The sequence below is a fragment of the Chiroxiphia lanceolata genome, chromosome 1 (assembly GCF_009829145.1).
Source record: "Chiroxiphia lanceolata isolate bChiLan1 chromosome 1, bChiLan1.pri, whole genome shotgun sequence".
In the NCBI taxonomy this organism is placed as follows: domain Eukaryota; kingdom Metazoa; phylum Chordata; class Aves; order Passeriformes; family Pipridae; genus Chiroxiphia; species Chiroxiphia lanceolata.
The window spans coordinates 41,421,639-41,443,128 of record NC_045637.1 but is presented as its reverse complement, the minus strand read 5'-3'; the positions used below and the strand labels follow the sequence as shown (position 1 = coordinate 41,443,128).

Below are 21,490 nucleotides of genomic sequence, written 5' to 3'. Positions count from 1 at the left end.
TTCTATTGTTCACACTGTGGGAGCATGATGCATTTTTGTTTGCACCTCATTCAGCTGCAGAATAAATGGCTGAATAAAGTTTACCACTTGAAAATTAAATGCTGTAAAATCCTAAACCCACAAGTTTGAATTTCTCAGTGGAAAATTATTTGAAGTCCACCAGACAGATTAAAATTATATATTAAAAAAGTGACCTCTTAATAAATAAATAAAACCTCTTGTAAAATAGTTTATTTTTATGTTCTTTATTCCACCAAAACTGCATTGCAGTTTTCCAGTCTTTATATTTACATTATTTGCAACTCTTTCCATAAGTGCCAGTACAAATGTAACCGATGAAAATCCAGAATAGTCATACAAATGTTCCTGAAAGCAAGGTGCATTTCTGAGCAAATTTTTTCCGATGTGCAATAATATATATGTATATATTAACAAAGCTTCATAATATAAAATATCTTCCATGGCAAGTAAAACTTCCCCACTTACAGCTTATTCAGATTTCAGTTACATAGACTTCTGCATTTCAAGTTAGTGCAAATAATGAGAGTAAGAGCCTGAGCAGAACAATGTAAATACAATGGAACAAGAGAAACAGCAAAATTTTACCAGCTCCCTGCATATGGTTATAACATTTAATCAGTATATCATTAGTATTCTTTATATACAATGTATTTAAATAATTGGTTTGTCTGAACTACAGGCAACAAATTTACAAAATAAAATAATGTTTCACACAAATATGGAATGTCCAACAAATATATGAAAATAAAATGCATCTAGTAACAAAATGTTGTAAATCAAAAAGGTAAGAGACGTCTTCTCCATTTTTGAAGATTTCAAGGCACTTTCTTGGCAAATCAGAATTCTCTCCTTGGTAGAAAGTCTGCAAGAGAAAAGGACATGCCATTTTATATCTAATTTCAAACCAGAGAGGCAGAACGCTTAGTTTATTTCTGTTCATAAATCACAGTTTCCTGCAGATTGCATAAATCTTAACTCCAGAATGCCAGTGAGTCTTGCCCTCCCTGAACACTAATGGGTTTTGTCGTGACAAATCCTCAGTGTCCATGCCAAGAGGTTTAACAGATAATGATCTGTGCTGCTCCATCTTGCAGGGATATTTCCCACGCACATAGTCACGTGCATTTCTGTATTCTGGGTTTTATCAAAAGTTTTACTTCCATTTGCAAAGATCTGAATTAGGAAAAAAAAATAATCAAATCCACCCAAACCTCCAAAAGCCATAAGGGCAGTAACGTGCCGCAGCATATGCATGGCACCCCCCGGCCCGGGAGCCATCCCAGAGGATGCCCGGGGCCCGGAACCGCGTCCCCCCGCCGGGCCTGTCCATGGTGCTGAAACATCGCGCCACAGCCTGCGCTACCAGATCGCATGGGAAGATGATGGGCTTTCCCCAAGCAAAACTTCATTATGAAGAGAAAAAGACCACGTCTCCTTTGTGTACCTGGCCATTTAAGGCGAGGAAGGAAAAGATTTGCATAATAGCAGTGCAGATCTTTTTTATGAGGAAAAGGCAGTCTATTTTAGTACTGGCAGGAGAAACGCTTGAAAATAGCTGTCAGTTCTTTGAGTGAGAGCTACCTTTTGCAAGGCAATCAAGAATATCCAAGTCTCTCTCAGATGTTAAAGTGAAGGCAAATTCCCTTACAGGTAACAGGATCTATGACCCTGTCCTCTCTAAGTTAGTGCGAGGGTGGTGAGAAAAACAGATTCCCCATGCCAAAAGATGGAGTAGAAGCAATCACAGAATCATGCTAGAAATTTTGTGTTATTGAGGGATGAACATGTGTAACTCTTTTGCTGCACTCTCTGTTTGGAGGGAAGAGAGAGCAACTCCTGCTACCCTTCATCCTTCTCAGGAAAATGTTTCCATTCCAAGAAGTATTGGATATGAGTAAACATGAAGATCTGAGGCTGTTTTATTTATAATGAAAACTATCCACTCTGCTTGGTGGAGGAACAGGGTGAGGGAGCACAGAGGGAGCTGGGAAACACTCAGATCATAGCTCTACTTTTCTTTAATTTTTTCTCTATTTTTAACAAAGTAGAGAGAAAGCCAGCCTAGATACAAGTTTAAGTGAACACAGTCCACATGATCAGCTAGCAATGCTTACCATTTAAAACCTCCCCTCCCCATTTGTCATGTCTTTGAGTGTATTTTTGGCAGGCAAATTAAAACACCTGGCTTTGAAAATCCTAGCAACTTTTGATCCTTTTGTATTTTAAAGATGGAAATAGAATTAGATAGATGCTTCTGTAGTGTGGATATGTAGGTAGATCTTTGACTCATCCTCTTGAAAGAAAAAGAAAAAAAGCATTAGAACACCCAGAAATCTTTCTGAAAGCCCTGATACATGAATCCAGAGGTGTAAACAGATACAGATGAGGGGAAAATGCAGACTAAATAGGTAAAAGTGGAGAAAACAAAAGCGTGCTGGGATGTTGGAGAAAGCTGAGTTTTGAAAGAGAACACTAATAAACAAATATGAATTTAGGCTTCTTTTTTTTTTTTAAATAGGGAATTTGGAAAAGGATTCCTGCCTTTAGTCATGAAAAGGAGATCCAGGCAAAGTAATGAGATCCCTAGTCAATCTCCAGTTCAGTGCCCTTGATATAATCATAAGCATCTGCAAGACATGGAAGGCAAGAGCCCAAACAGATTGAAAATAGTTAAGAAAAGAGGAAGAGAAAGAAATTATGTCATTTTTTTTTCTCAGTACTGAAATATTGCCCTATTCTTTAAAGCATTTTCTCACAGCCACCAAAATGAGTCCCACCTCCACTTGGAAATCATTTCAGCTAACACTGACTCATATCCTACTCTTCCTTTCTTATTCTTGATTAACATGAATTGAAGTCTTGATGCAGGAAGAAATGACATACACAACTCCCCCAAACTCCAAGCTTGCAGTGTTTGTCAGGCGGAGGTGGTGAAAAGAAACAATCTTTAAAGAAATTTAAATAAATTAAATGCATTGATTTTATACATTTTATTGGTCAAAAATAATAGTGTTGTTTTTCAAATTAACCTTTGAAAGTGTAACAGTCTTATTGATATTCAAACAATAGGAGAAAACAGTTCACTTGGAGATGTTCCTTATGCCAGTGACAATGCTGTTTAAATAACACACTTAACAAGCTATTCATAATCAAGAATGGACTGGGTTCTTCCACAGACTGTTAAGTGAAGCCTTTAGCTTTGTCACATCTTTATGTGCAATTTCTTTGCATCACCATGAAGTGGCATTAACTTTACAAAAATTCTCAGGAGACCACTTGGGAATGAAAAGGGGTCCTGAAGATTAATGAAGTGACCCCTTGTCTACGAAAATTGCATTGGTAGACTTGAGACAAAGACATCCTGTTTCTTCCATGATTTAACAAAAAAGCCCTCTGCAGAATGGCCTTAAATAAATGTGCTGATGAAGTCTTCAGCATTTTTCTTTCACCAACCAGATTCCTTCTTGAAATTTTGAACAGGAAGAGGCCACCCAATGCATAATTATGGACTGTGGTGTCACAAGTGACTTATAGGAAAGTACAGTGGGGCCTTTCAGAGTATCTGTGCTTCTATGTATTCCCATGAGGAACCAGTGAGTCCTGCAATGCCAAAGCACTCTCTTAATACCACATTTTTGTATGCACATATGTTACAAGTGTGAAGCGAACCACTAGACCATTCCACAAATAAAAAAATGAGCGGGGAAAATGATACTTACATAGCAAACATCCTAGGACTGTGTACACAAAGGGCTCATTGCTAATCTTGTTAGCAACCTTGCACACCTTTTGTAATCTATAAAACAAAATTACCCACAGTAATAATGAATCTCTGTTGCCAGACAGAATTTCAGATGCTCTACACAGTGAAACTGTTATCTGATGGGAATTTGTGAAATTATGTGTGCAAGATGCAATATTAGATTGTACCTTGTCCCAGCCAAGGCTCTAGAGAATGTGAGTGATGGTGGGAGGTAAATTTCTACCAGGTGGTTTCCTTCTAGGATGTGGAAGATCAGGTTCAACTCCCAATTTTATGTGAAGAAATTTAACTCATTAACTGTGAGGCTATTCTAACTAGCAGTCTATGACACAGTAGGAAGTCAGGCTGTTTCACTTAGTATTAACCCTAATGGAAATCCGTACGTCTCTTAATCATCAGACTAGAGATACTAGTGTCTCACTTCCAATCTTCCAATCCCTCCCTCTTGCGCCCTTGGTTCAAACCACCACTTGGTTCAAGTGGACCCTAAGCCACTTCCAACCTTTCTGATTGTTGTAACAAGAAATACTTAGGTGCTATTTTATTCTCTTGCTTGATAGATATTTTAATAAAACTTAATTTAAACTCTGCCAAACAACAAGAAACTGAATGCTAACCCGGTTTCAGTTCCTCAGGGAATATTTTTACATTTTAACATGTAACCATGTAACATGTATTTTTACATGTAACCATGTCAGGAGGAGAGGAAGTAACTCACCCTCAAACAACCTATGGTGTCTAAGGTGTTTCTGAAAGAAAATAACAAGCCTCCCTAAAGAGATAAAAAAAGACCTGGGCTATGATCAACCTTGGTAGCAACTCTAAAACCTGAGTGCTGGATAAGGGGAAGACAATTCTGAAGATTTAGCTCTCCCTTTTAGAACTATGGAACATTTCAGGTTGAATGTAACCCAGTGTCTGCTGGGTTTTGTGAATATAAGGGAGAAAAAACACTCTGATTTGGTTTTTTATTTTGCATTTTGTTTTGTTTTAATAAATCAAACATAAGTTCTTCACACCATTCTAAGACTAATCATAGTCTTGTTTGTAATTTTTTTTTTGAAAAAAGCTATTTAATTAGAAGAGAAATAATATGATTGTGTTTCTTTACAAATAAAGTGAAGCACTCAGGCAATACACAGGAATCCAAATAATATCCACATACTCTGGATCCATGTATCAAAGCATACAACATGCAACCTGCATCATATTTTTGTTATGCATCATGTAACAAACCTACTCATGCCTACTTAGAAAGTTATATGTATACTTTTGAGAATCAGCCATGGACATTCCAGCTTCTGATAAGTGTAAAGGTAGATGGAGATGAGGGCTGCTCCATCCCCTTTCAAAGGCTGGATCCTCTGAGGTGCTGAGCTATGATGAGAGAGCATTGTAGTTGCTCAAAAACAGTGCTTCTAAGTGATGCAGTCAAAAAGTGTCATTGTTCTTTCATGTTAAATCCTGAAAAGTTTCTAAAGCACCCTGGTCCATAGTTTGTGCTTACAAATCACTAATGAGACTCATATTTTCTAAATAAAGGATACTGTGTATTTTTCACTCACTTTCTTTGAACTGTCCATTGCACTAGAGAATGTGTAAGCAATTTCTATTTAAGGGGTTTCCATTTTGTTTTGGGGTTTTTGTTTGTTTTTGTTTGTTTGTTTTATCCATTCAATAACATCTTGGAACACTTCTTTTCCAGTCCTTCTGACAAAATTACATTCAGGCTGTGTTAAAGCAAAGCTTCTTGTAGATCTCATAGAAGAATGTTGTTTGGTAAGAACTGAAAGTATCAATAACAGAAATGACAAATCAATTGATTTTATGTTGTTTAAAAATGGGTATATAATAGAAAATTATCCTCACAAGTTAAAATATACTAAAAACCCAAAATATAACCATACTACTGAGCATTAAGAGAAGGTAAAGAATGGTTCAGCTTTATCTTATTGTACAAGCAAATAAGTAAAGCTAAAGGAAGTAGGAAGGAAATATGGCTTCATATCTGCCCTCTGCCTAAGCATACCCTATGTTTTTTTCAGAGTGTAGTTTTCCTTTCATTTATTTCAGTCTCACTTTGAAGGAATTCCATGATATTCAGCTGAAGGCAAGTGTATTAACAGAAAATCTTAGTATGTTAGAGGACCTTGGGTATGTTTCGTAGCATAGTGCTAAACAGCAAACTGTTACAAAAGGACCAGGACACCAAACAGTAGAAAAAGTTGGTTGCTTTTAAACAAGTATCACAGCTAGCATTAGAAGGTACTTTGCTACTTACAGGTTGGCGTTGAGCAGTCCCTTGTGTTGTGATACAGTCGATGAAAGTGCTTGCTACACTCTGATGAAAATGTGACTGGCCCTGTTTGAAAGTAATCAGGAGTTAACCACAAGCTCTCGGTGTCACTGCTCTGCAGCTTCAATGAATGACGACAACATATAGAATTAAGTTCCTTTTTTCTTGACTAAAATTGCATTTAGTCTTTTACTATACCTTAAGCAACTATGATGCAACAGGTATAATAATGTTACTGAAGTAACAGAAATAAATATTATTGCAATGCTTTTATGGTCACGACATGAGAAACAGAAGAATGACCCGTGGAAATGATGGGCTGGCTTAGCCTTGAAATTCCTGTAATTAAAAATTAGCAGTAAAATTTCTTATATGGTGAAAAATAGAAAGGTGCAACTACAATAGAATTTAGTTGACTCAGTAGCTGCCAGTAGTCTTATTTAAAAGTAACAATGCATCTGGAATGCAAACATTACTTCTAAAGATAAATAAAAGCAACATTTTAAGCAAATATGAGTTTCTAATCCCTGGAAAGATGAAGTACTTTCATGTACTAATGCTTCTAATTTGCACATAGATGGTTTTTGAAGTTCTTAATATACAGTGTGGGTGTTGAGGAAAAACACATGACAGCTGAATAACATCTAGGAACCTGATCTGTTGAAATAATCCTAGTAAGAAAGGATGCAGATGTGCAGTGGCAAGATGTGTTTCATTTTTTGGATGAGATAAATCCCTATGTGCCCAGGATATAATATGCTGCCCCCTTCTCTGGGTATAGAGTGTCATCTGCTTACACTAATATTTGATAAGAAAGGTGCCCCTGCTCATGGCAAGGGGGTTGAAACTAGATGACCTTTAAGGTCCCTTACAACCCAAACCATTCTATGGTTCTATGATTCTATAAAAACATTATAGAATGTCAAAGTTATCAGCTTGCCAAAGAGCCCTTCCATAATTGCTGATGGCCCTGGGAAAGTATTACTGATGACACTGAAGTTGCAGAGAGCAAAAATGTAATACTTGCATCCTGTAACCTGCTTAGCAAGACTATCACTGACAGCTGGGGATGAGCATCCTGTGATCTGGACAGAAAACACTGACATATTGATATTAACTAAGACTAAATTTAAATCTAAATTCAGCACAAATAGGAACCCTGAACAAGAATAGCCTGTTTCAGGTAATGCTGCAAAAAGATCTACAGGAAGCACACTGTGTCATCTAACTTTCCTGCCGGAGGAAATAGCAAGCATTTCTGGGCAAAAAATTACTTATTTCATTGCTTGAAAGGTGGTTTATTAGCCTGGTAAAATATACCAAGCTAATTCTCTCTGTATAGTGAAGCCAAACTGCCATGAGCTCAAGAGAAGATTCCTCTCTATGACAGTGAACACACTTGAAGATTACATATATTTTACAGAAGTATATGGACTTCATTAGATTTTTTCAGCCACAAATAAAGTTTTCAATAAACTGAAAAAGTAGCCTTTGCAACTTCGAACTGTAATATTGTTGCCTTTTTTTGTCTGAGTAATTAGGCTCAAGAAAAAGTATGTAGTTTGAAATTACCCAGACTATGTCGAGACAACACTGGGTTTTGTCACTAAAGAAATTCTATGTCCCTTCAGACAACATATGGTTTTCTAGTTTTCTTCCCTGTCATCAAAAATAGGCTGTTGATTTTATTTGTGCCTTACAGAGCACTCTGTGTCAGCTGGTTTTTCAAGCTAAATTGATAGATTGCTTTATGACTCACAAGATTATTTATGATTTTTCCTAAAGTCAAGGACTGTTACATATGCTTCTTGTTTGGCTTTAAAATGTGTCTACTATTCTTGGCATACAAGAGGTATACAATAGTTTTCTTAACTCTGAAACTGTAAAGATAATGGACTGTAAAGATAATGTTGATTTCAGCTTCTCTCCTTTTTTTCACAACTTCATTAGTCTAGGATGTCCTAACTGCTGACCTAGGAAGGACTATAATTGAACAGTTTAATTAAAGAAAGTTGCTAGAAGAAGGATTATGATTGGAGGTGTAGGCAGAAATTCTGAGCCACCAAATAAACCTTCAGTATTTTAGAATGATCCTGCTTTCCTTATTCATTCCAGCTAATGTTAGTCAAATAATTTCAGCAACTTTGATGGCAACTACTCATGCAGAAAAGGATTATTAATTTAATGAATGGCTACAGAGACAGGCCTTCAATTATTTTTTTCTCTTTCTCTTTTCTATGATTTAGTACTCTCAAAATATATTCTGTAAAACTCATGGTTGTTTTTTACTGGTTTTGAGTAATTAAACTCATTCTGTAATCATTATTTAGCTTCCCCAGATTCTTACGCTGAGCTTTTTATTGTAGCTGAGGAGTTTCCAAAGTTAAAAATTAAAAGGAAATGGATTATGTACTAACATAAACAAATCTTTCTTGTCTGTCCTCCCCAGGAGAGGAATATTCTGTACTGCTGCACTACACAGCATAGCATAGTTTGAACCTCTAAGTAAATTTTTTTCTCATATGGACTGAAAATGGGCAGGTTCATAATTCTCTTGTTTACTGGCTCTGGCACATTTCTTGTAATTGCTCTTAGATTACAGTTAGTCATTGGCAAAAAAATCCTTAAAGTTTTGCTTATCCCAAAGATTTAAGTACACTTCCCCCATGCAAAAGAGACTACAAATTCCTTCCTTTCTTGTCAAGACTGCCTGAAATTTCCAGCAAAGAGGAAATGCATAATTATTTCCAATTCTCTTTTTCATGCTCCAGCTGCCAACTATTTCTCTATCTTTTAGTTTTACTAAAAAACTTGAAAATCACCAACAGATTTGCAGTGTCATATTTTGAGACCTTCATTTTCCTGAATTACAGAACAGTTGGAACTGGAGAGTAAAGTATCAGAGGAAGCACCTTGCCATTGGCAACTCTTATTGCATATATTCATAGGGTACAATATTTTTTCCAGTAGCTACAAAGAAAGTCCCAAAAGTAAGTGCATTATACAACTCCACCTTAGTTTTCAAGTCCTTAACTGTAATCATCATAAACTTTTGTATTTGAAACAACAAGTTATCTTTCTTCTCCATTTACTCTGATTTAATCCTTCCTTTTTCTATTTGTTTCCATTGTTAAAATAAGCATTTGCATGTACACATTATGAGACAGATGCAAAATAGCTTCCCAGATGTGGTGAAAACTTGCTTGGCCATACAGGTCTGTTTCTGAAACATACGTGGGGTCTAATGTGAAAAAATAATGGAAAGCATCAATAGGATGATAAAAATGAAACAAAAGCTTTTAAACAATGTTTTGACTTAGCATGTTTTGAAAGTTATTTGATGCTAGACAATTCAGTTAATTAGTCAACTAAAGTTTTTCAAAAATTTCTAGTCCCAATATATGCATATTTAACTTCAAAAATGTTTGACTTGGTGCTGAGCCTCAAAAAAAAAAAATGGTGTGACTCTTGTGGTTACTTAGAATAAGCACATGTAGGAAAATTATGAGCAATCATCTGCCTTACCTGTAAAGTGTTTTATGAACTTGTCTTTTAGACTGGAATCTCTTGGAAAAATTTCTGAGAAGAGAAGAAAAAAGATGTATTTATGTAGCATAGAAATTACAGTAAAAGCCCTGAAAGAGTATTGTGCCAAGATGTCTGATGTAAAGAGACAAAATAGCTTCCCAAACTGACTATGAAATTAATTTTCATAGTTGTGGGTGGGTTGGTGGACGTGTAAACAACATTGTGAAGTATTTCAGGTAATTCACAGATAAATACCAAATGGTCATCCTAAAATGCACTATCAGATTTTCTGACAGTAATTTCTGCTCATCTTAGTTCTGATTGGGGCTATAAGTTTTGAAAGACCACAAATAATACAAATATATTACCATGTTATGAGAAATACATAAGTCCCTCATCAAATCATGTAAAAATATAAACACACATCAAATACCATTTGCTGGGGTTTGAAATAAGAAGTACCTGAAGAGAAAAGTCTCCTAAAGATCACACGGACCATGCATATTTTTGTTGTACTATTAGTCAAAAAATGGCTCTTCTCCTGTGAACACTGCTGAGAATTTTAATATTGCTCCCTTTCCATTTATGGCGATCTTTTCCTAAAAGTGCAAGACAGTAGAAGCCTCAGAACAGCCAAAGGAACCACGAAGAACACAAATGAGAGCTAACACAAAAACTAAAGTCACTTTTTCTTTTTTTTTTCAATAGGATGTTGCCTCTGGCTTACAGCAGAAAATTTCAACACAAGTAAACATTCTAAGAACTGCTACACATGCCCCTCCAGCCACATAAATTCTCCACTGAAAAACTATTAAAAATTCTTGAGTAACTGTAATTATTGCTGCAGACAGTTACTGTATATAACAGCTGCATTTTATGTCAATCAAAAGAAATACCATTCTAAGCAGTATTACAGGGAACGTGATTAACTTCACAGCATTAGGACCTGCAGTTAAATGTATTTATTCACTAAAAATATTTCCTTACAGCTAATGTAATTTTAAATCTTTTTATTCTCCTACTTTTTTTTTCATTTCCCCATCTGAATTAACATTTAGATCAGAAGATTGCAAGTTTTCATTCATAGTATAGGAAGATGTTGGTTATCTGCCAAGATAAATTCTTACCACTGGCTTTAGGCAGTTTCTCAGAGGTCAAATGAGTGTATTTTTAGGTTGGGATTTTAAGCTAAAATGCCCAAGCCTTACTGCAACTCAGCAATGTTAGGAGACCTACTTTTCTTCAGATTCTTCAAAAATATCAGTTTTAACTAACTTGATTCCTTATTACAGAAGAAATGCCATCCCTTCTCCATTAAACTTTGAATTTTACTGACATAAAATGTCAGGTAGCTTAAAAAGACATGGAATAGGCAAAATGGGGAAACAACCTGTGTGAACTTTGAATGAGATGCCTCGAGCAGACAAGTTCTGACGAATAACTGCAGCTTGGTGAAGGTTGGGCTAGGAACTGGCCATTCTTGCTCTGACAAAGAACATTGAGACACAGGCCCTTTCAAAGTCCACAGAATTTGCTATGAGAACAGTAGCTGCCTTTTGCCCCATACGATTCTTTAGGAAAAATTTGTATACAGTCAAACCCCCACCCCTTAATGCCCAGAAGGTAAAACAGGAGAATTGATTTGATGCTCTGGCACTGCAAGCATAAAATTGCAGTTGTAACCGTGTTGACAAGCATGAGAAGGAACATTGTAGAGTCTCCTTTCCACGAGTAACCCACACTGGCCCAAGGTTCATACCAGCCCAGCTTTGCCTTCCCAAAAGGGAAAACTAGGTCAGTTTTGTGTTGAAAAGCAGCTGAGTGATACTGCTTGCGTGCCTGCTGCTCCCCCGCTGTGGCTGCCGTCCCTCCGGGCAGCAATCAGCTTTTCAACATATGCCCATGTTTCAGCTTTCTTCAAGTGCTCGTTTTCTTAATAATACAGTGCATTTGCTGATCAAACACAACCAGTGAGCCCCCACCCCTGCACAAAAACAACCTAAGCTCATTTGTACAAGAATCACGGGTAGTGCAGGTTACTGGAACGCTTCTGTCCGCTGGCTCTAATGGCAGAGGACTGAAGCCCCTGAACTACAAATTACCCAACACAAGCACAGTCATTTTCTTCCATCTTCCAGCAGTGTAGACAAAGTCTTTTCTGTACACAACTGCGAGGTTGAGGTTTCAAAGGACTTAGCATTTCAATCAAACTAATGAACATCTTGTTTCAATGGAATATGTATCACTGACTCCTGATCACACTGCAGCCAGAAGTAGGATATCAAGTCCATACAGTATGCTTTTATAAAGCATCATGAGAAAGCCCCTGACCTAGTTTTTCCTGGCTTATAACAAGCTCTTAGTTACTCCACTTATCTTTCATGTGTTATCTATCATCTACTAAGGCAGATAGCTTAATATCTATTCTCACAACGAATGCTGACATCCTCACAATGCAAGTAAAATTCCTTTAACATATTAATTTCACAAAAGAAAAGCAGAAACATTAATATAATAAGATAGATTGGTAAAACTACAAAAGAAACAGGGAAATGAAAGAATAAAATGTTTTAAGTGTGAAATCCACATAACAGGAGGTATTGAGTACAGAGAGTTTACTCAATCCATTCTTGCCTCAAGAACATTGTTCTTAATCAGCTGGGTGAATATTTAGACTGTGGCATTCTTGTGCCCAGGCTTACAAAATCTGCTTTGCTCACCAGAGAGAGTATATCTAAGTTAAAAGGCACTTGTGCTATTGACCCTCTGCATAATTCTGGGCATGGCATGCTTGTGTCGAATGTGGGTAGAGACCTTTCCCTAATCTTCATTCGTGAAGCCCAGCCATGAATTCTGGGCATAATCACAGTTTATAACCATAAATATAACCTTAGTTCAAGGATTTATTTCTTATTGATATTAGCACCTCTATGTGTATCCCTAGATAATTAGTCATCTGGGACAAAATGTTGCCAACTCCTCACCCCTTCCACAGATAGTAATGGCCATGGATGACTGTTAAATGGTGCAAGGACAGATCTGCCTACTGGATCTTTTCCCTAAAATAGTAGGAATATTTAAGGATAAATCTAGGGACAAGACAAATTTTGAGGTTTTTCCAGCTCTGCTTCACAGACAGAATGGCTAAGTTTATACTGCAAAGTTGATTCTAAACCATCCATATTGTTAATTTTATCAAGATGACACTTCACAGAAGGTCTCACAGTTTCAGGTAAGAGGTGATTGGATCTGTCTGAGTTTTTCCCTTTGCTGGGATAAATGGGATGATGGGAAGAGCTAGCAAGGTCTGAGCTAAGAATCAGTGAGCAACGGCTGCTCCATCTCCCCGTTCTCACAGTTTGTTGTAAACTTTCTGAAGTTGATTTAAACCTCTGTTGTAAAGCTAATTCCCTAGAAAATTATTATGCACACTTTCCAGTTGTTATTCAATACCCGACAGCTGACATGAATGTTTAATTTTTCACTAACTTGGGCACGATTGAAAAGAGGTGGAAGACTAAATAAACAACAGCCTGGTCTCAAGCATGTCCTCAGATTGTAACATACGACATAGTTGCTTCCCCTTGGATGAGTCATTTTACGTTTCTGTGTCCTCAGTTTCTCTATGTTTTAAGCTGTGATAGCAGGTGCTGATTTTTACCCTGGTTTGCACTGTCTCCAGTATCACAACACCATAATTGTGCCTGGAAAATTCATGTCCTGATGGAGTAAAAGTAACAAAAGCTGTGGCCCTGAAATACGCCAAATCCACACAACAGTTTGTTGTCTTGGGACACGAAATCTCCACATCCTTAGGTGACATCACTGTGGTGGAAAAACATCAAGATCTTAATTTGTTTATGTTCCCAACAGGCAGCTTTTGTGTATTTTTAGTTTATTCAGAGAAGCAACGTCCATCAGATAGCAAAAATTACACCTATTCTTGGTCTAGTTCAGGTCTACACCAGGGGGATCTACGGAGTCTCACTGTACAGTAGGTGAGTGCAGAAAATGTGAAATAATAGAGCCCAGGTTCTGCTTCATTACCAAAGTCCTTTAAGATTTCTAAATAAGGAGGAAAAATTTCTTCATCAAGAATCTGTCTTTGTAGAAATATTTACACATCTTAAAAAAAAAATAAGCAAAAAAAATCCACAGACATTTCTTCTCAATTGCTTAAATAAAAGAAGAAAAAAGATCAACTTATGAAGTATTCATGGAAAACTTCTCCATGGCAGGTAAATGCTTCAGAGGTGTGTCCAATAGAACATAAACTCAGAAATTACATCAGTTATCACTATACCTTTGTCTGCCACCTAAATTATATTTGTCAGACTGGCACGTAGGTGCTAAGTGCTCTCCACAACACACTTCAACTACAGTATTTAAAACTTAACATTTTTTACCAGGTTTAATAATTATCTATTTTCCAGAATATTCATAGTAAATTCAGAATATCCACTGTTAAGTTGTACAACATTCCTTGAAATGACATGACACAGGATGGAATAACAGATGTTTCTTGTTTTTATGTTGTTCTGCACTTCAAGATGTTACTTAACAGTCAGGTGGTGTGAATGAATTTAATCTTGCAGAAATTTATTTACAATATAATGCTTCCTCTGAGATAGTCAATAGTAATGATAATGTATCTTAATATTTATTAAAATGATTATATGATCTGATTTGGTTTTTATTCACTCAAGTAAAGCTATTTTAAATTAATGTAACTGTCTATTCGTCAGCAAGAACGATGTTTTAGAATTACTCTTCTTTGTTTGTTTTTTGCTCTTCTTCCCTACTTACATTATCTCTTACTTTATAGTCCTCTTAAGTCAAATTAATTTTAATACAAAGCAATAAATTTTAACAGGTCTTGCATTACCAAACTAATAAGAAATTTTTTCTAGTCTAAAGTAGATTTATCTAAATTTTGCACAATGGTCACACATACAATCCCACAAAAATCTTAATTCCCACATATTTTCTTTAAAATTTTTTTTAGAACTACAGGAAGTAGGTAGGAAGATGGATGAAAGGAATGATCTTGCAAAGCCAGGATGAAATTATCCTCAGCATGGTTATTTAGAAAATAAATGCTAAGTATTTTCTTCTTTCTATCTGTCAAATAGCAGAAGAAAACTGTCAGCAGTAACATGCAGCTGATTCTTCTATTATAAATCCAGATGCAGGTTTCCAAAATGTTTTAGCATGAAAATAGTATGTGGAGGTTTTTAATTTAAATTTTTTTTAGATCATTTCATCTCATGAAACTGCTTAAAACACAATATGTATTAGTAGAGTTTTAGATAAAAGTAACCTTTTAAAGGACAAGACTCTCCAAAGTTTCAAATTATACAAAGGCTGTATTTGTTCACAGTACATGAACAAATCTTGCAGTGGTTGAAATATCAACCTTCCACAAATATTGGAACATTGCCATCAAAACTGTCTTGCGTACTTACATAGACAAGTCACATTGATTTAGATGGAGCTTCTCTTTACAACAAATTCTCCACAGTGCCTAAAGGTGGCAACCCTTGTTTACTGTGACTATACCGCAAGGTGAAACACTAGTAAGAGGAGGCATACTTTCAGCAATGTTTAGTTTGCACAAAAATAAAATGTTTGTTGATAAAAAAAAGATAGTAAAATCTTTCAAGTATTAATTCATAAAAAAATTGATAAGCTCTCCAAAGAATTTAAGCAACAGAGATGAAACTCGACCAGAACATGAGAATAATACCCAAGTAAAATGATATGGTAGGAAGATGGATGAAAGGAATGATGTTGCAAAGCCAGGATGAAATTATCCTCAGCATGATTGTCCTAAATATACATGAAATCCTACAAAATCAATGCTTAAAAAAACCCAGCAATAAAAAAGATATTCAGAAACCTTCCTTTCTCTATATGATTTCATCTACATATGTAATTATTCCTACAAATTTTAGGAAGAGATGTACTTTCTCAGTTAAAAAAAAAAGAGTTTTGCCACAAATCAAAAATTAAAATAGCAAACAGTAAAATAAGGCATCCTATTGGAGAAAAAAAAAAAATTAATGTTCATTTGATAAGAGTTTAGTGTGGGGTGGAGTAAAGCACAGGTATTTGACTACAGTGGTATACGTGGGAATCAGATGATAAAATACCCTGTGAATAAATAGATTACATGTGATTACAGATTTGACACGGGTATTCCTGCTAGAGCTAGACAGAAACATGTGGGCAGCTGTCTGAGGGAGTTGATCTCAATCCCTGAGACACTTTCTACACTGTGGTTACACAGCACCTGGGAGAACTGCTCCTAATACAGCCCTCAGCAACAGATGACACTAAGTATAGTTGAATCAATTAACACACACTTCTTTCTTCAGTACCCCAACCAATTAAGGTCTTAATTTCCTACTTTCACTATTATGCTTTGGCTGTGACCAGATTCCACAAAACTCTTACTTCTGGGCCCATGGCTGGATAAAGTTTTATTACCTGAAAAACTGAGGACTTCCAGCAGCTTTGGCTCAGCTGGAAATGCTATTTTTTCTATGCTGCTATTCCATTTCTACCAGAATGGTATTATTTTTTGTTCTGCATACAACAGCCATATTAATATAGATTGAAATGTTTCTCTGGATCCCCCTGGGGTGTCTGAAACAGCAGAGAAACAGAGTATGCACTTCTTTGTTGAAAATGTGTGACACTTGCATTCCCTACTAAGGGACCACCAATTGATTCTGGGGTCTGTAAGTGTTCAAAATCCTTAGGATGAAGTTCGGGTTGTATTACAACTGCTCACATATTAATGTATTTAATGCCTTCCCTATTGCAGCCTCCCATAGGGAGGCAAGAAAAAACATTGTTTTCTGCAACAAAGAGAAACTCCTTCCATCATTAACAGTCATAAATCATTAAACATTTTCTATTATTTGTGTTAGAAATAACTGCCATATGAGAAAATATCTGCTTAAATGGTGTAATTAATTCTCTTAGACTACTCATCTGTGATTTCTACTACAGAAATAAATTGTATTTCTTTTTTGTCGTTGTTGTTTGTCTTCCAGTTTTTCACAATTAAAAGCTTTATAATAATTTCTAATTTTCCTAGTAATTTTTTTTGCTTACACACACCCTCCCCCCACCCCCATGCTTCCCCCATTAGATCTGCAATTCATTCCTTTAGGCAAGGGAAAATATCTATTTCTGTGTGAAGTATTCCGAGAAGTCACTGTGTTACTACTCCTGTTAAGTAATACACACACAGTTCCCACTTACTGAATACTTTTGTTTTGAGACTTTGATGTGTACATAATAAGCATAGATGGAAAATGAGTCAGTGCTCCAGACAGACGCATTCCTTTCTGTGTGTAATATTACTGTTTGAAATTCAAAACTTACCAGATTTCTCCAAGTGCTGTGTAATGAAGATTACAATATAGTAATTTTTTTCATTTTCTATCAGTCTGCTCTGGCAGGTGAGGAATTATCTGGTCTCTCAATATTTTCTGGGGAATAAAAGGCCTCAAATAAACCCCCAAATCAACACTGCTTGGATTCACAGAGTTGAGAGTGTCTGCTCAAGAGAAAATCCTGAATTAATCTATAGCTGCATACCACTGCCATCTACTGAATGTAGAATATGTTGAATGTACTCATGCATACCTTCCAGCTCTGAGACCAGAGTTTACTAGGCTTGCCATTTACTCTGTCTTATGGGAGCCCTTTCAGTTCCCGCAATACAAAGTGTACTCTAGAGCTTAAGGGTTACAAATGGAGGGCAATTAAGAATTCATAATGAATGATTTGGTCCATTTATCTTCTCAAAGAGTAGACATAAACAGTATTCAAGTCTCTTTGGATTTATTTGCTGTCCATAAAGTTTTTGTTTGGCATTACAACTTTATTTATAGAGAATATTTGGAATGTACATTGTGATATATGATTGTGCCTCATTGGTCAAGTCCTAAAATGCTAGTTCTACTCACGTGTCTAACAAATGCTTCCCTGTTTAATTATTTGTCCAGATTTGAAACAGTGCTTCTAAGGATACTTAAACTAATGACTTAACATTTACTTTCCCTGGTATTCATTCCAATAATATTTTTCAGATGTGAGCATGGCAAATAATACTCTAAATGCTGATAAACTGATATATCTTCAAATTCTCAGTTTTAGTTACGAATACAATATCTGGTGTTTTATATACAAAATTTAAATCTTTATTCTGTAACATTCACCGGGAACTTGAGTAATGAAGTGGGCTGTGACATCAGGCAGTGTAAAAGTACAATGGTATGACCCCAAAGAGAAAGCCTAACAGGGTCTTCTTTCATAATGGTTGATAAAGTTTACCATGTCAGTCAGCACTGGCAAGAGCATTACAGTAAAGAAGTCAGTGTTACTCTTGAATGTGCTAAAGATGGGCATAAAAGGAAACACTATCTTCCAAAATCTCAGTCTGGCATTTAGTCACAATTTCTATTTTTGTCCTCTTTGCTCTGCCAATCATCACTTGTAATGCCAACCACTCATTCTTATCCCAGAAAGTCTACTCAACTATGTCCTATCTCTCTTACTCATCCCTATAAGCCTTATCTAAATCACCTGCTCCCTTGAACCCAGAGGGATTAATATCCACAGGGCATTCACAGGACCATAACCGCAATCTGTTTGGTTCTACCAAAATTGCAGTATTGCAAATACTGAACATTGTTAAAAATGCACAAAGTATTGTACTAAGGTATTTCTAAAACTGACACTAAAAACAGATAAGGACACCTCCTACAAATGGTAGTAAAATAAGAAAATGATCACATTAAAAACATATAAAGAGCAAAGCCATACTGCTTTCCTAATTCATCATGCCTAATTTCTGTCTGTAGGTTTATATGTCCTCATAACATTTGTTTGATGTATTGACATTCTGCACAGTACAGATGTGAATAGATCTGAAGTATTTCAAATTTCTCATTACTCACCTTTTGCTTAGAATGGAACATGCATTATTTCTTTAGGATTTCTAAAAATAGTCTTAAAATTTAGTTTGAAGTGCTGTCTTTTTACAGTGACCAGGGTCAAATTCCACTCTCACAATGGCTGTATAGTCCCCCTCACTTATCAACACCCCATTAATGTAATTGCAAGGGAATTATGGAAGGCATTTTGCACCCAAATATTTTTCAGCTGTATTGTAATTGTGGAGACCTTCAGGTGGGTATTAAGGAAATAGATGACAAACTAGAAACACTTAATTTCAGTTGGATTTATAACTTTATTTGAGCGATGGGGCAGTAAACTTTAGCAATACTCTGTTATAAATAGTATGGAAGATGTTGTACATACTATAATAAAATATAAATAGTAACACAAAAAGCTAATGTGACTTGGACTTTTCTTCAAGAATACAGGGATATTTATTTATCTCTACTAACTGATAAACAGACAAGACAAGTCTTACATTAACTAGGTACATTCCAGTTCTTTGAAAAAGGTTATGAACAAGATTCTTGGATGTGCTGCCTGAAATAGAAGATGGATGGATTTAATAATTCCAATAGGTTTCAGCCAAATGATTCTAATTGTGAAATACCAGTTTGAACAAATCACTATCTCAGTTATGTTTTACGTGCTATTATCCCCATTGGGTCATAGCCTATGAGGGAGGAATTTCTCCTTTAATCCCTGCTATTACCGCTCACATGGAGTCCTTCTGATTAAATGATACATTTTATCTAAAAGCAAGCCAAGCTTGTAAAAACGATGGTGACCCATACAAAGCATCTTCTTTTAACTTGAGAAGAAATATATCTGTTTGTTATAGTGTTTTGTTCCTAACTTCCCCATTCTTTGTTTACTGCAAAACATTAAATGAAGACAGTTTCTGAATTAATTCAATTTACTTACTACTACATTACAAAGGAGTACATGGGATTAGAAATTAAATGTCTCAAGCTCCTTGTCACATTTCTGGCACAAGGTAAATCCATAAGTAACAACCTACTCATTCAGCTAGTTCTTATGAAAAAAATGTCCATTATATAGCCCCTTTTTGGGTTCTTTGGATTGTAAAACACCAATGTTTTTATGAAAATCAATTGAACTTTGGTGTACATCATGAGATAGATAACTTTTAAAGCAGTCCATTTTTTTCAAGCTTTGCTTTCTGAAGCACCAGAGCTACAATTGTGCTGCTGTCTGAGAAGGCGTTATGTGCTCACTTGTATTCTAAATTTATACTCTAAATTTGTGCTCATTTGTATTCTAAATTTTCCTCACTGCTGCAGTTTTCTCTCCATTCATCTGTCATACAAAATGAATGAAAGTGAAGTTCGTCCTCTTTTTTTAAGAAAGAAGACCTTTAGTTCTGTATTCCTTGTGCATCATTGTTAGACCTCACAGGACATATTGAGAGCAGAGTGCCCTGGACAAAGATCCTGTGCTAATACTCTAGTATTATGACACTCTTGCCAACACAGTCCATCTCAAGCACAACCTGTGGGAAACCTGCCTTCTTTCATGCAAGAAGAGGTAGATGAAGTGACACAAAATCCTCTGAGACAAACTGTTGTCTCCAGATTTTTTATGCTTCAGTTCAGTTTTTAAACAGAAACTTTCACAAAATCAAATCAGTAAGAGCAAACAAAACAAACATAATGATTTCACTTGACTTTGCTCTTTTTCGTTTTATTATGTTGCATATGGTAATATGCTCCTGGGAAGGAGACAGAATTTCTTTCCTTTTTAACCCAGCTTTCTGACTTGAACTTAAAGGACCATCTTTGAGACACCACAACAGCTCAAGTTGTCTCAGTTTCCCACTCTCTGTGATCCACATTACCATATTTTACAAAAGTGAAAGTACAAGGGAGGAGGCTGGAAAATGCATCCAGAGGTAAGAGAACAAAAGTAAGAGAAACAAGCATAGGATCATTGAGGAGTTCCTCTTGTATCACTTGGAGCATCTACAAAGGATACAAGGCACAGGAGAAGGACACCTATTTATCATTCCCATCTTTACCCAAACTTAGGTCAAGTCTTCAGAAGCTATGGAGGAAAACTAATTTTGAACTCAGTCCCTCCAGTAGTCTTAGCAGCAGAAAAGGTTTACTTGCAATCAGGGGAGGATGATAAAGATCTGTTCACATCCATGGGAAGGACCCACTCTTTCCTGCCCATGCCCTACTCTTGCCTTCTCCCCTCCCTTGTGCTCTGTTTGGACTCCTCGCCTTGTCTGGTCTCTGCTGAGCTGCGAGTGGGAACAGAGAGTGACAGGAATAGTTAGCAATCGTTGCTATGAAGACAACTAACGGCACGAACAGTAATTCCAGGGAGGCCTTCCCACCTCAGCAGAGCAATGACTATTTACGGCCTGAAAGGGGTTGCCAGCCTCCCGATCAACCTCCTCTTAAGGGCAAGAGATTATACCTAGAGTTGGCTCCTCCAAGCCTGGGCACTGAACTGTGGGAAGGACATAACCTGAGGCTGGAGGGAGGTAATTCACTCGAGCTACAGAAGAAACATTTAATCATGTCTGAAGTGTCAGGATAGGTGGACAGGGGATGGGGAGGACAGTTTTGTCTACTGTGAATTATTCAGGTTTTACAACACTGGGAATATTATGTTCCTCCTCTTCCCCTCAAACTTCGATTTTTGTTTGCTTAATTTATCACTTGTGAAGGAAACGTTATTGCTCACTAAGTGCTTAGACACTGTATTTTCATTTCTCAGAAAAAGAAATCACACCTCACTGTTGGTTAAAAAATTGCTGTAATGGTATTATTATCATCATGAGATTGGAAAGCTGAGCCCTAGACATTGTACAAATGCAGAAGTCAGCACCTAAAAACTGTCCTATCTAAATCAGAATAATTCCTAAAATATCTTCT

The 21,490-nt window shown here is 36.3% G+C and overlaps 1 protein-coding gene across 1 annotated transcript in view; it reads right to left on the bottom strand.

Annotated features, from left to right (window-relative positions):
• Positions 1 to 240: 240 nt before the first annotated feature.
• ALKAL1 (ALK and LTK ligand 1) overlaps positions 241 to 21,490 on the bottom strand; it is a 35,935-nt gene continuing 14,685 nt past the window's right edge. Inside the window, exons 3-6 of the mRNA XM_032700397.1 lie at positions 9,606 to 9,659; positions 6,066 to 6,146; positions 3,741 to 3,817; positions 241 to 883 (exon numbers count right to left, since the gene is read on the bottom strand). Coding sequence (XP_032556288.1) covers positions 3,753 to 3,817; positions 6,066 to 6,146; positions 9,606 to 9,659 — 200 coding nt within the window. The 3' untranslated portion in view covers positions 241 to 883; positions 3,741 to 3,752. The remainder of the gene's footprint in view (positions 884 to 3,740; positions 3,818 to 6,065; positions 6,147 to 9,605; positions 9,660 to 21,490) is intronic.